Genomic DNA, 15,871 nt, shown 5'->3' on the forward strand with positions numbered 1-15,871 from the left:
CAGAACTCCAGTAAAAAATAGATGAAAAAGTGTCCCCTGCATGGGCGAATCAGTTGTTGTTTCATCTTCCTGAAAATAATATATATAGTAAAATAATTTTAAAAAGTGAACTGAAAAGTAGACAAAAAAGATAAGCTCATTAAAAGATACTACTGGTGTCCAAGATTTTATCTTGTCATGATGTTCCCTTCTATCCACATTTTGTCATGATGTTCCCTTCTATCCATATTTTGTACTTTTCTCTGAAATTCTTAAGTAAAAATATTGATATTGATAAAGGATTAGAAGCTTTTGCTGCAATACTGTGGCACACAAGGAATGCTATGTCTTTGTGAGCATTTAACAGACAATTGTAGTCAAAACTCCATAACAAGTGAATATTTATACGCAGGCATAATGTATATTTTTTAAGTTTTTACAGGCATAAAAAGGAACAAAAAAGGTCACAAAGATATTTCATAACATTTATTAGTTCCCTGTCCTGTTTCATAATAGCACATTTTTATGTGCGTGGAATTATCCTTTAAGACAACTCATGTTTCAAGTCAGATTGCACTTTAAGGGATTTAAAAGCTAAAATAAAAAAATTGATGTAAAGCATATAAAAAGTGACTGCTTCTTCCCGTTAAATATCTAAGCTTGTCTTGATTCTGAAATGTCATTTGTATCTGGAAAAACTTCAGCAGGAGATTAAAGATTAGTGACAGATTTAAAAATAAAAGATTCAAGTTCGTATACGCTGAAGATATAATGGAGATTGCCACCCTGTTTATCACCTTCTCCATGCGTGCCGCTGTCAATTAATGCAAAAATCTCTGACATACTGTACTTTTTTCATGATTACCAAATGCACATGGTAATTTAAAAGATTGCAGACTTTGGACATTTGCTGAAATGTGTTATACCCCCTCTATAGTTATTTTGAGTGGGCACAAGATGAAGGTGGTTTGAAAACCCTATTTTTAGTCAGCTGTATAGTTAATAGCCATTAAACACTTCTCTTTTCAGCTCTAAAAAGAGCTTTTTGTTGCATTTTTAAGCTGTATATGGAGAAAGGACACAGAGATTGTCAGTGTTTTTTTATTCTTTACATTATCATGATGTGAGTACACAAGATTTGCATAATTGTAACTGTATGTTTTTCTACTCCTCTATTTGATAAATCATGATTTGTTTTGTCATGTGTTCTATATATTAGCATAGTATTTCTTTAACAGTGCTAGTGTATTTCTTTGTGTTTACCAAGGTGCCATAACTTGCACCTGATTTGTTTTGAAATTCCTTCACAGAGTTGCTGTTAAAGGAGAAGTATGGCCAAAGCTATTTTGGTCCTTCTTCTTCTATGGATCGCAGGAGTGCAGTTAGTTCTCCACTCATATGACCCGTTTTCAGCCAACAGCAGGCTAAAGTCTACTGTCAGCTGACGTCATTCCGCCGGTCCAGGCTCTGGAAAAATCACAACCATATGGTTAGGTCCGCCCAGAAGCCTTAACAGCAGCTGACCAGGCCTCTCAGCATGCTGCTGAGAGCCTGAGCCTGCTGCTCCCACTCCCTTCAGAGTCTAGCGCTCCAGTGAGAGTTGGAGGGGCAAAGCAGAGAGCAGGAGACTGACATTCATTGCTCTCCACGCAGAGCAGAGGAGAGAACTGAGTGATTAGCGGTGTTTGATCACTCAGTCCTCAATACAGTGTCAGCGGAGGACAGATGCAGCATCGGACTGATGCTGCATCCTCCTGGGTTAGCATAAATGCTTTTTTTCCCCCAACCCCATACCTTTCTTATAAAGTGGCAGTAAACTGAAGAATTAGAAAAACAGCTGACAGGCAGGGTATTTAGAACAGAAGTGACCCTAAAGGTCTCTTCTGTCATAATTGTCCCTCCTGTCTGTCAGTGGATAAAGTAATCTGAGCCCCACATGGACAGCTTAAACCACATTTACATCCCACTGTATGTATGGCACGGCAATGTGATTTCTGTGCACATGCATAGAGTTGAAGGCACTGCAGCCTGGTTATTCAAGCAGCCAAGGATAGGAAACCCAGAAGGCTGAATATGGAAGCTGCCGGGGACCAGGGAGAACTGTGTCAGTGCTGGAGGACTCCATTTGTAAGTCTGTCATAATGCAGTGCATGCTAGTACATTATGACTTAAACCTGTAGGGGAACCCATTTATTTCCTTATTATTAATACTTTACTACCACTTTGAAGTGGAGTCTCAAATATTAAAGCCTAAGGCTCCAAGTACACAAGCCTGCCCTCATCGCCGACCGTGGGAAACCGCAAATTGTGGCAAAATCGATGCAAAATGTGCCAACCACGGTAACACGATTTTGCCATGGTTTTGCCACGTTTTGCGTTTTCTTGCAGTAAGCGGTCAAAACTTTCCTATCCTGAACGCGATTCTTCCACTTTCAGGAGAGGGAGGTTTAACCTCACCTAAACGCGGCACCTCCTAAACTCTGCTAAAAGCCTATGTGTACACGGACACATAGGCTTTCATGGTGTTGAGTTTAAGACCTTTGTCAAAAAAATGTCAAAAGCTCCTAAACTTGAGTTTACGAGTTGCTCGTGTACATGAAGCCTAAGTGCAGCAAAAATAAAAAAAACAGAAAAATCAGCACAAAGGACATAACTTACAGCAGTAGGGCTTGTCCCTTGTGATGATACCTAATCTATTAGGTGAAATTCTCCTCTGTTCATGACCCCTCTTACCCCCACCTATGTAATCTTCTGGCATCAGGATCTATGAATGGAGGAGGCGGACCTTTCAATCATTTATTCATCCTATTTCATACACAGAAGCTGTAGTATGGCTGAGCGTAAAGACTGGGCATAGTTAGGCACTCTTGATTGGAGCCAATAACAGCCCCTTAGGTTTATTAACCCCTGCCACACCAGAAGATTACGGCACTGGGGGCATGGGTGAAGGAGGATTTCACCTAAAAGAAGATAAATCAGCACAAGGGATATGCCCTACTGACTGTACGTTATGACCCTTGTGCCGATGTTTTTGTTTTTTATTTTTGCTGCACGTAGGCTTTGGGTCATGGAAATGTGCCAGTAGAAAATCATAGAGGCTGCCATCCCTGCCCTCAAATTCTGAAGATACCAGTTGCCTAGCTAACATCTGATTTCAATACTTTGTGTCAGTGACCTAAATAAAGCATTCAATTAAGCATTTCTGACATTTATCTGAATTTCTGAACATTTTTGTAGACCTTAACTATGTGTAAACTCAAATACTAAAATCTCATATAAGCTTTAAAGCGGGAATTAAGGCCTGCTGCATCTACCTCCCTTCACAATGCAATGTCCAAAAGCTCCTTTGTCTCAACTGATATCTTGACCCAGTATTCTTCCAGGTTTGGTGTCTTCAGCCATCTTTATTGGCCAGCATGGGATGACGTAACTGTCACAAATATGCATGGAAGGTTATTCATTCCAACACCCAAGGCATGTTGATATTGAAAACTGAGCTGCACATTCTTGGCTCAGTAGAAAATCTAAAGAAACCTGCTAGCAGTAAGGGAGGAAGTAGTTGTTGCAGAAGAGATATACAAGGTCTCTTCTGCAACAAATTTGTTCTTACCAGCAGTTTTTTTTTCTATACACAAAAGTTCAACTTTAAAGTGAAAGTGGTATTAAACCCAAAACCAAAAATTTTATATATTGCAGCTAATCTTTAAAGTGGTTTAAAGGCTCAATGTTTTTTTACCTTCATGCATTCTATACACGAAGGTAAAAAACCTTCTGTGTGTAGCAGCATCCCCAGCCCCCCCAACACTTACCTGAGCCCCATCCCGATCCAGCAATGTCGACGAGAGCCTCGGTTCTCTGGGAACTCTCAGTCCTGATTGACTTAGGCAGCAGCGTTGGCTGCCACTGCTGTCAATCACAGCCAGTGAGCCAATCAGAAGAGGGAGAGGCTGAATGGACATGCAGAGCCACAGCTCAGGAGTGTGCCTGCTCGGGAGTCCTTCAGCTGGTGATCTGGCTAGTAACATGCTTCTTGTCTTAGGGAACCATAAGGGGAACTGGGTTTCATTTCCACCAAAGACACAAGAAGTATTGAGTTTGTATTTTTTAGCCATGTTTCTTCCCCACAGCATTCCTTTTATTTAATATGAATATTGTGATTAGGTGACATCACGTTGTATTTTACAGTTCCTGCTGATCACTGGTATTGTTAAGAGTCTATTATAGACACATAAGTGACTCCAGCTGTTATGCAAGAGAGCAGAGCTCTCCTCTTAGAGTACAAGTGCTTCTTTATTCTGTGTGTTTCGATTCAACAGTGCATATCAATACAACAGAATATATGAAAATAAATTAAAGACAGCTTTCTACTTACGATTAAGCTTTTGTGCATGCGCTACTCAGAGCTGATATTATATAGCCATCTACTGTTAAACTACATCAAAATGTAACATTATTGTCACTGCCCCTTTAAAGGAGAACTACTGGAAAGGAGTATTCATAGAATGGGGAGTAGGGTAGAGCAATTTTAAATCTCAGGTGTATGACATTAGTTATAGGGATGGCGATTATATTTTTTATTTTTATTATATTTTCACTAAAAGTACATTAAACACAACATAACTTACAAAATTCCTGCTAAATCTAAAAGATAAAACTGTATTGAGGTAATAAATAAAGGTCTGTGTGTAAACAGGTGCTTACAGGGATATGTGAATGCATTTAGCCCTGTCTTCATTTTGCATTTCCATGTTAAACTATGCATGTAGTGAATGTGTATAGACTGGCGACAGAGCTAGGGAAGAGAGATAAGGTAATTCTTTCATTTCCTGGGTGTTCATGAACCTGCCGATTGCTCTAGACCCATAAATACAAGGGGAGAGAACTAGCTCGGGTAGGACGGCTTTGGTTCTGGAGGACCCACATGGGAATGGAGGGGAAGGTCTACTGTGTTACGTAGTCCCTCCGGAGCATGTGGCCCTCTATTGAGTCACCCTGTTGGGTTTATTCCTGGAAGGAGGACTGTTCCAGTAATGGACTAAGCTGAATTGACTTTGCTTTTCTGGAAGGTATGCAATGGGCAGCCTGAGTTTAGGTAGTGATAGGACTGTGTATGGAGAACAGTGAGAGACTGTGTTGCATTAGCTTGTACTTGCCAAGAAACTTCAGTAAAGTTTTGTTAACCATTGAATGTCTGGTCTAAAGTTCATCAAAGGGGTTCATTAAGATATATGTGTATCTAAAGAACTGGGCCTGTACCACACAAGAGGATGATGAGGAGGGGATGGAGTGTCACCATGGGGGGGTTGACCATGCTGAGGTGTGGAAGGAGAAGTGGGCACCTGGCTATTGCCATGAGTAACCAGGACTGGTGGGAATGTTATAGCAACCAGCAGGAGAGTGGTACGTGGCATGGCGGGCAGTGTCCTCTGGTTAGAGAGGGGGTTGGTGTTCTGTTCCTCTCTAGCAGTCGGTGCCCCAAGAGTACCTGGGACTGAACCTACGGCACAGAAAGCCTATGGACCTAGCTGGAGGTACTGGGGAGGGTCAAGGGCCAACGTGTTCTACAAGTAGACGTCCGCACTTTGTACACCGGGATCTGTACTGCAAGGATCTGAGCGGAATGCTACAGCAGCTGAATCCGGCGGGAAGGAGAGGAGGAGAAGCCAGCTTCAATGCAGAGGGAGTCACAGGGGGATCCTTCATGTGTATAAACAGAACTGCCAATAAATTAAAGCCAGCCCTCCTGCTTGTCAGTTGGCTCGGTTCCCCTGTCGAACTGCTGGGGCCCGGGGCCCATACAGGAGGACCAGCAGTGCCCCCTTTTTCGGTATCCCTTCATGTTCTATACCAGTGTTGGTTTCCTCTCTGAAAAACATACACCTAGGATAAAGCCAGGCTCCAGCCAAAACGTTTGGGTAAGGGTAGGAAGCTCTGTCATATTTTCAGCTACAGAGCCCTCCGCTGGTATGTAGCCCAAGTGTGCCCTTGGACAGTGGATGACAGCAAATGACAAGGCTTTGGCTACGTCAGCTTGGGGCTGTTGTATGAGAGGCTTTCACAGGACCCTGACTTCGGGAGTGATCTGGAGAGGCATTTTGGGGAAATCATGAATTACATAGACCAGATGCTAAACATCTGGGAAGTGCTCTGGGCACAGGAAGATTTGGAGTTTCTAGCCATTCAGGAATCGGAACTGGAGATTGCCTACAGATGGCAAATAAGACTGCTTAGCAGCTGGGCTGGGCTTCCTTTTTCTGAGGCTATCGGGAAGTACTAGCCAACCGATCTGAAATCCCAGCTGAAGTGTGAGCAATGGGGCAGAGTAACAGTGTGCTTTTCACGCCTCCATCCGCAACTATGGATGTGGAGCTCTTATGGCGGATGCAGCAAGTGTTCACTCACCTTGACAAACCTGTTTCTGCACAGGATGAGCTTGGATGGAGGAATGCATCTGTCCAGCAGCTGGATGGTACAGGAGATGGAGCAGCTGGCTCATCTCCCCAGCGGAAGTTCAAGGGCTTCGGAGAGGAAGTGGTCGTCCTTCCTCCCCAGTGGCAGATCCACAGTCCAGTAGAGGAAGTGGTCATCCTCCCTTTCTGGTGGCCGTTCCACAGTCCAGGAGAGGAGGTGGTCGTCTTCCCTCCCCAACCGTCAGCCAGAGTGGAGGAAACAGCAGCAGGATGAGGGTATGTGAGATAGAGCAGCCAGTTCATCTCCCCAGTGGCAGTTCAAGGACCAGGGAGGGGAGGAAGTCGTCCTCACTCCCCAGCTGCAGATCCACAGTTCGGGAGAGGAGGTAGTCGTCCTCCTTCCACAGTGGCAGATCCACAGTCTGGGAGCAGAGGAAGCCTTTCTCCCTCCCCAACAATCAGCCAGAGCAGAGGATGTGGCGTCCCCAGCTGAAGTGCTGGCAACAGGGCAGAGCGCCACTGGCCTCTGTCCAGCACCTTCCATGTCTTCATGGCTCCAGGGAGTTGGGGCAGTCAGCCTCTCTCCCCAGCAGCAGACCAAGCCCTGGAATGGTAAATACCTCCCAGCTGAAGCACTGGCAACAGGGCAGAGTGCCACTGCCTCTGCCTAGCAACTACCATGTCTTCACGGCTCCAGGGAGTTGGAGCAGTCAGCCTCTCTCCCCAGCAGCAGACCAAGCCCTGGAATGGTAAAGACCTCCTAGCTGAAGCTCTGGCAGCTGGGCAGAGGCTCCACAACCTCTGTTCCACACCTACTGGTGACAACTCTTCTCTAGCCAAGAATGGAGATTGTGTGGACCAACTATGTGGGTTCACTCTGCCCGACTAACACATGTCCAGACTAAGTGGGGGTCTGGGACCTGGTTGGTCTACTTTTGAAGGGAGAGAAATGTGACAGACCCAACCGGGACAGGGAATTGTGGAGGGGGCTGCAGGCTAGCCTCTTGCCTACTGACCATGGGCCCTGGCATCTGAAGGGGCTCTTTTCTTTGGGTGGTGTGTGCCTGGGGGAACCATTGGAGTAGTTTTACTTTGGAATCTAATCCATGCCTCCCCAAAACACACAGACTCTGAGAACTGGAGAACCAGGATACAGGTTCCCAAACCAGCATTGGCTACTTCAACTCCTCTCCGAGACTCAAAGCAGAGGTTAATATAATCAGCTCAAAACAACCTGATGCTGAGGTCTTGTGCTGTAATCTGTTTATTAAGGTGTGTTTACTGTTGTCTCTTTGTCCCATCTTTAATTGAGTTAATTGAGCCACCTATTCTTTCTGTCTGTTAGCTATTCCTTCTGGAGGTTTCTAGAGGATGGGACTATCATCTTCACCTTGTTACCTAATTAGTGTATTCAGATTATTAGTATTATAAAATCCAATACATTTTAGTGGTTCTATTGGTATCCCTTAATCAGGGCTTGGTACTGTTGAACAAAGCGTATACTGGACTGATACATTTGGAAGCATCTGGAGAGATCATACTAATTACCTCTCAGAATCCCTCCAATTTTTTCAGTCTGGTATATGTTTTATTCAACAATACCAAGCCCAGATGGAATGTGAGCCTTAGAACCCTGAAACATGTTCTATTTTCATGACATAGGAGCCTGAATCAAATAGCATCTGAAATGTATACATCCTGGTTTTGCTTCTTACCTCTTTGCAGTAAAATCCTAACACACAATCAAATTCTTTTTTGTAGTACTGTATTTTTTTTTGTTATTTGTTGCTTCTGGGAAATATTCCACTTGCTTCCCGTTTTGTCTGACATCGTCAAACACATAGGAAGCAAGCAGAAATATTTCAACTTTTTAACACTCTACATTCAAAACTAAAAAGAAAAATTTTGGCTGTATTTAGTCTTGAATTCACTTTTGAGCAATAGAGACACAGGACTGTAAGCTCCTCTAGGCAATGGCTGATGTGAATGCCCTCTGTAAAACGCTCTGAAATATGGTATATGATCATTGTTTAAATATGTAAAATAAAATAGATGTTAGCATTAGTAAGATCCATCAGTTTGAAGGCTCCTTTGAAACACACCAGCTTACGCTGTAATTAAATATATTCTCTCAGTTAACATGACCCCTTCATTGATTGCTGCACTTTTCTGAAACATCCAAATTTTACAGTGACATTACATTGCTAAAAAGTAACATGTTAATTTTCTTACAGATATATATGGATCTGCACTGGCCAGCTATGAACCCACTGATACACTTCCCCGAAGCTGCCAAATTACAACCGATGTGGATCAGGTCACACAGGTGCTGGATCTCAAAAGGTTACGTCCCAGTGATTCACGGGATGATGCGAGGTTTGGGATCCCAGGAGATGGAGGTACTGTGTTATATACAATTCTTAAAGTCTTAAAGAGACACTGTCACTATCTAAAGTACGAAGGGCACATTGGGGGTTATTTACTAAAGCTGGAAACAGGGGCGGACTGACAACTCATGGGGCCCCCGGGCAATAGGGGATCATGGGGCCCCTGTGTCCTTGCCCAAACTCAAAAAAGCCTATGAAAAAGGTACCAGGGGCATCTCATGGGGCCCCCTACTGATCTCGGGCCCTCAGCAGTGCCCGAGTTTCCAAATGGTCAGCCCGCCCCTGGCTGGAGAGTGCACAATCTGGTGCAGCTCTGCATAGAATTTATTGTCAAAGCCTAATTGAACAAACTAAAGTTAAAGACCAATTGGCTACCATGCACATTGCACCAGTTTTAGTAACCCCCCCCCCCCATTTAATGCTTTAAACATATTAAGGAAGAACCTAAACTGGGCACGTGCTAGTTATTTTTCTTGCTAGTGTGATTGCACTACTAAACTTTTCTGTTATTGATGATTTGATGATGCTTGTAGTAATGACTGACTGCACAAACTTGGAGCAATGTGCAATTACTTACAACTTAGTTCCTCATGTGTAGCAAATAATTGCTAGTTTGCTAATGATTATTTGAGGGCAATTGTGGGCAATGCTTGCTCTAGCAAAAATCAACCAGTCTTGTTGTTGCCTTCTTCCTTGTATCAGTGAGTAACCCCATTTCTGAGCAATCTACTCCACTGTGCTGTAGAGCGTCCAACACTTTCAGGTTGAAGGCTGGTTTGCAATCCATCCAAAGGGACATAACCTTACATTATTGATATGAGCTGCAAGCTTATATTAACAGATACCTCCTACAGCTCATAGTTTGTTCAATTTATTTTGTCTACTGATAAACTTGAAAGTCGACAGGCCATGATTTGGCTTATGCAAGAATCTAAATATTTCTGTGCAGGCTTACTCATGCAAAATGCATATTTGATCCCTTAGCTTTACTTTACTAGTTTGTAGATTAAATTAAATTTAGATTCCAAGAGTAGAGAATGACAGCAGGATGAGGGTAGACAGTTTCTGTCATGTAAAAAAATCTTGACTTCATGCAGACAATGCATAGGCTGATTTACAATATAAAATAAAGAAGAGGAGGCATAAACCATGAGAGTACAATTGACTCACCTGCTTGAATATATGATCTTACATTTGCAATCCGTGAACCTACTGTATCTAGTTGATTGTACAGTGATGTTCAAAGCGTACTGTGAAGTCTTAAAGTGACATTAAGGGGGGGATTTACTAAACCTGGAACACTCAGAATCTAGTGCAGTTGTGCACGGTAGCCAATCAGCTTCTAACTTCAGTTTGGTCAATTAAGCTTTGGCAATAAAACCTGGAAGCTGATTGGTTTCTATGCAGCGCTGCATCAGATTTTGCACTATCCGGGGTTAGTAAATAAACCCATAAGCATAAGGATATCCTTGTTTTCAAAAAATCTTCTACTAAATGGTCCTGAGATCTATTTTTAATGAAATAGTTTCTTTCTGTGTTTTCCTGCATCCTTGTAGTGTCCTCCCATGAGCTTTCAAACCTCTCTTTTTTTCCCCCCTCACTTCCATTTGTTTGGAAACAGTAGTGCGCATTAGTTTCAGTCATGGACATTGCTCTATGCACATTGCAAATCAAATAGTCCCTAGTTCATTTTGAGCACAATCAGGAAAGGGAGGCTATGTTCCTACATACAGTGGGACCGTGCAGAATAAACATAGCCACCCTGTAACAGGGAGTGGTATCACAGCAGGGAAAAAAACGAATTTGGAGGAGTCTGGTGGCAATAGAGAAGCTCTTTGGAGTTAAAAATACTTGAATATAATTTGTTTCTTTTAAATCATAGTTTAGTGTCACTTTAAGTTCACTGTACATTTTGTTCAGAGGATGAAACACACAGGGAGGAGCTTATATCATTGTAGAACGCAAGCCTGCATCCCAGCCTGGATACTGGATGGGGTGGTGTTCTACATGTGATTAAGCCTGCATGTTTAATGGAAGATATAAGTGCTTAAAGGTTTTAATATTGATTTTACATAAATGGGATTACACTATTAGGCTTTCTTCTGTTTTTACTGGGCTGATAATGTTCTGAAAGATACCAGGGGGAAATTGAAGAGGAGGAATTCAGACGCTACTTTAAGACATATTGGAAGTGAATATAGACCTTCTAATTAATTTAAGTGGTCTGTATCTTCTGGTGAGTGCATTTGTGGGGGTAGAGGAAAGAGTGCACACATGGGGGGAGGTACACTGGTGTGTGATCAGTTTAAAAAAAAGAGCATGGCTAAATATTTAAAGATTGATGGTACTTTGAAAAAGTTGCATGAAATAACAGTTGCAGTTGGGACATTTTTTGAAACATTGCACAGCTAAGTGGATTATAGTCCCACCATTTTATTGGCTTTATTTATTTTCACTGTTTTGAATATGAAGCTGCTAATACTATTTACCATCAGAACTAGTAGTCAGTTTTGAGTTTTATGAAGTCTATCACAGACTTTGAGTGAGACTGCCTTCTCTTGTCACATGATTCTGTATTGTACAATTTCAGAGTGCAGGGCACAGAACCAGGAAACACTTGCCCTTTATTTTCCTTGCCTTAGAATTAGATCATTTCATACAACAAGGATACAGATAATCATAGTGAATGTATAAGGCTGTGTCTCATACATAAGTTATTAAATATAACATTTTCATGTTTGCCGAAAGTGTACCTTTAAATGTTTTACCCTTATTAAATTGTAATTTCATGGGCTGAGTTGACATTTAAACAATGTTGTCTCGCTATTTGTATCATCACAGAGCAGGTGAACCCTAACGGCTTGATATAACAGCCTACTGCGCTTTCCACTCTACACTTCTAGTTCTGTGACCTCCCCCAGACTCTTGTACAACGAGGCCACCAACTTTCTGCTGAGATAATAGACCTTGCACAGCGGTGGAAAACCTCTGCTTCTTAGAAGTTCTGCATATATTGTGATACATTTCTATAACCCCGCTGACAGCTGACACATGATAGAATGTTTTCACTACTACAATACCGCATGACTTAATAATATAACCCATGCAGTATTTTATTAGCTATCTTACTGCATACTCAGATGTGGTAAGGCACCGCTTAATGAATTGTCCCCTCTGTTTGAAGTTCGCGATTGAACTTTCGCTAGGTTCGAATGTTCGACCGCGAACCGAACCGGGGGCTGATCGGCCTATCACTAGCACTGATGTTGAACGAGAAGGTCTGCCATGCGAAAGGCATTTGAGTATATCCCAAAGACTTTCAATAGGGTTGAGGTCAAGGCTCTGTGAAGGCAACTCAGGTTCCTCCACACCAAGCTCATCAAGACATATTGTTTTGCACCTGACTTTTGGGCACAGTCACGTCCTAAAACTGTCATGACAAGGTTGGAAGCACACAATTGTCTAATATTTCTTTGTATGCTGTAACATTAACAAATAGCTTCATTGGAAACACCTGCACTCAGTAATTACTGCAGGAGGGGGTGTCACATATTTTTTGCAACATAGTATGTGAGATTATCAGGTGTCCACAAACTTTTGATCATATAGTGTATGTGAAAATGTATCTTTAGAGCAAGCAAGTTTGAACCAAGATAGTGGCCTGGTATCATGGCAAGCAGCAATATGCTGAATTCCTGAATTGCTGAATTGATTGGTTTGCTGCACTAAAGTGAGCAATGGAGGAGCCTGGAGATCAGGTTAGTGACAGCTCCCAGCCAGCCAGGCCACCTAGTCTGCGGGGAGGGGAAGGTGGGAAGTCACCTATGTAAGGGGGAGTGAATATAGTAAGGTCAGGAAGACACTGAGATAAAAGTTCCCCCTTATATCAGTTAACCACCCTTACCATAGTGTATAAACCCTGCGGAAGGTCCACCCTACCCATCACATCATGGTTCCTGTTATTCCCCTTTAAATCAATGTCCTCTTTACTTCAGATTCTTTACTGTCTGCGTACTGTAAGGGGGAACCCTGAGGAGTCTGATGTAAAGGGGAACTCTGCAGTCTGGAATGATGTATGGAAGAACTTTATGGACTGTGATGTAAAGGGGAGCTCTGTGGACTCTTGTGTAAGGTGAGGGCTCAGGTGACCAGAGACCCCCTTACATCAGAGTTTTCCTTTACACCAGAATCGGCAGCATTCACCTGTACATCAGAGATCTCAGAGTTCTCCTTTTACATCAGAGTCTGAAGAGTTCCCCCTTGTACTGCAAAAGACGAACCCTGCAAACACTGATGTAAGGGGGAACTCTGTGCTGGGTTATATTAACTTGACCTTCATGTAAATGGAGAAATATGTTTTTTGCCTTTTGTTATACCTTAAACACATTGCTAATAGCGCTAGCTATATGTTTGTAGCTTAACCACTTCAATACCGGGCACTTTTACCCCCTTCCTGCCCAGGCCATTTTTCAGGTTTCAGCGCTCTTACACTTTGAATGACAATTGCGCGGTCATACAACATTGTACCTAAACTAAAATTTTATCATTTTCTTCACACAACTAGAGCTTTCTTTTGGTGGTATTTAATCACCACTGGGGTTTTTATTTTTTGCTAAATTAACAAAAAAAGACCGAAAATTTTGAAAAAAAACCCACGTTTTTCTTTGTTTCTGTTATAAAAGTTTGCAAATAAATAATTGTTCTTCATAAATTTAGGCTGAGATGTATTCTGCTACATGTCTTTGGTGAAAATAACCCAAATTAAGAAGTATTTTTTAGTTTGTAGGAAAGTTATAGAGTTCACAAACTATGGTATAGATCTGAATATTGATCAATCCTGAAGTACTGACAGCCAATCTATTTCTTGAGGTCCAAGAATGTCAGAACAGTACAGATATCCCCGAAATGACCCCTTTTTGCAAAGTAGATAGTCCGACATACTTCATAAGAGGCATGGCAAGTTTTTTGAAGTTGTATTTTTTTTGTCATAATTTTTCGGAAAATGAAAAAAATGTAAAAAATTATTTTCACTATTTTTTTTTTTACATACTGTCACCAGTGCAGTACAGCGTCATCATATAACTGGCATGGCGGTGATCAGGGACACTGACTGGTGACAGTATGAAAAGAAATATATAATTTTTTAAAATTTTGTTTTTGTTTTTTACTACTTTTTTTTAATTTTGTTTTAAGATTTTTTTCATATTTCACTATGACCAAAGTACTACTTTGGGGGTGATCAGTATTTCTTTTTTTACACAATTTGCTTATAGCAAAGAATTATTTTGCTATAAGCAAGCATTTACCTGAATGACATCAATTCATTCAGGGTCTTTTTTTTTTTTTTTGTGCTTAGCTGTGATTTGGCCACGGCTAATCACATGACACAGCTGGGCTGTGATTGGCCCAGCTTGTGCATGTGATCGCTTTGACCATTCGCAGCTAGACACACTATTATACAATGGATGGCATGAATGAAGCCATCCATTGTATACAACTGTCATGTGACCTGCTGTGATTGGCCACAGCAGGTCACATGGTACCGGCAATGGGGTCGGTATTCAGATCTGTCATCGGCCGTGTCCGAGGTACATGGCTGGTGACATGAATGAAGCCATCCATTGTATACAACTGTCATGTGACCTGCTGTGATTGGTCACAGCAGGTCACATAGTACCGGCAATGAGGTCGGTATTCAGATCTGTCATCGGCCGTGTCCGAGGTACACGGCTGGTGACAGATTGTGCCGCTGTGCGGCTCTGCAGGCGCGCAAACTGCGCATGCTGAAAGGACGCCATATGGCGTCCACCCGGAAAGGTGAGGGTTTTTGCCGGCCGCCATTCGGCCATAGGCCGGGAGGGAAATGGTTAACTTGACCTTCATGTAAATGGAGAAATATGTTTTTTGCCTGTTGTTATACCTTAAACACATTGCTAATAGAGCTAGCAACATGTTTGTAGCTTAAATATTGATATTTGCATTGTTTTCACTTAGCCGTTTCAATACCGTGCAATTTTACACCTTCCTGCCCAGGCCATTTTTCAGGTTTCAGCGCTCTCACACTTTGAATGACAATTGCGCGGTCATACAACACTGTACCCAAACTAAAATTTTATCATTTTCTTCACACAACTAGAGCTTTCTTTTGGTGGTATTTAATCACCGCTGGGGTTTTTATTTTTTGCTAAATTAACAAAAAAAGACCGAAAATTTTGAAAAAAAACCCACGTTTTTCTTTGTTTCTGTTATAAAAGTTTGCAAATAAATAATTGTTCTTCATAAATTTAGGCTGAGATGTATTCTGCTACATGTCTTTGGTGAAAATAACCCAAATTAGGGTGTATTTTTTAGTTTGTAGGAAAGTTATAGAGTTCACAAACTATGGTATAGATCTGAATATTGATCAATCCTGAAGTACTGACGGCCAATCTAATTTCTTGAGGTCCAAGAATGTCAGAATAGTACAGATATCCCCAAATGACCCCTTTTTGCAGAGTAGACAGTCTGACGTACTTCATAAGAGGCATGGCAAGTTTTTTGTCATAATTTTTCGGAAAATGAAAAAATTAAAAAAATTATTTTCACTATTTTTTTTTTTACATACTGTCACCAGTGCAGTACAGCGTCATCATATAACTGGCATGGCGGTGAACAGGGACACTGACTGGTGACAGTATGAAAAAAAAAATATATATATATATTTTTTTTTTTTTAATTTTTTTATTATATTTAATTTTTTATTACATTTTTTTTTTAAGATTTTTTTTCATACTTTACTATGAACAAAGTAGTACAATGTTACCATAGTAACATTGTACTACTTTGGGGAAGTGATCAGTATTTTTTTTTTTTTTTTACACAATTTGCTTATAGCAAAGAATTACTTTGCTATAAGCAAGCATTTACCTGAATGAAATCGATTCATTCAGCTTTTTTTTTTTTTTTTTGTGCTTAGCTGTGATTTGGTCACAGCTAATCACATGACATGTGCATGTGATTAGCTGTGACCATTCACAGCTAGGCACTAGTATACAATGGATGGCATCATGAATGAAGCCATCCATTGTATACAACTGTCATGTGACCTGCTGTGAT

The 15,871-nt window shown here is 41.5% G+C and overlaps 1 protein-coding gene across 1 annotated transcript in view; it reads left to right on the forward strand.

Annotated features, from left to right (window-relative positions):
• CFAP20DC (CFAP20 domain containing) overlaps positions 1–15,871 on the forward strand; it is a 361,123-nt gene that overhangs the window by 110,000 nt on the left and 235,252 nt on the right. Inside the window, exon 7 of the mRNA XM_089682005.1 lies at positions 8,624–8,788. Coding sequence (XP_089538131.1) covers positions 8,624–8,788 — 165 coding nt within the window. The remainder of the gene's footprint in view (positions 1–8,623; positions 8,789–15,871) is intronic.

The sequence above is a fragment of the Staurois parvus genome, unplaced genomic scaffold (genome assembly GCF_062004578.1).
Source record: "Staurois parvus isolate SC_StPar_1 unplaced genomic scaffold, SC_StPar_1.0 ptg000283l, whole genome shotgun sequence".
Taxonomy (NCBI): domain Eukaryota; kingdom Metazoa; phylum Chordata; class Amphibia; order Anura; family Ranidae; genus Staurois; species Staurois parvus.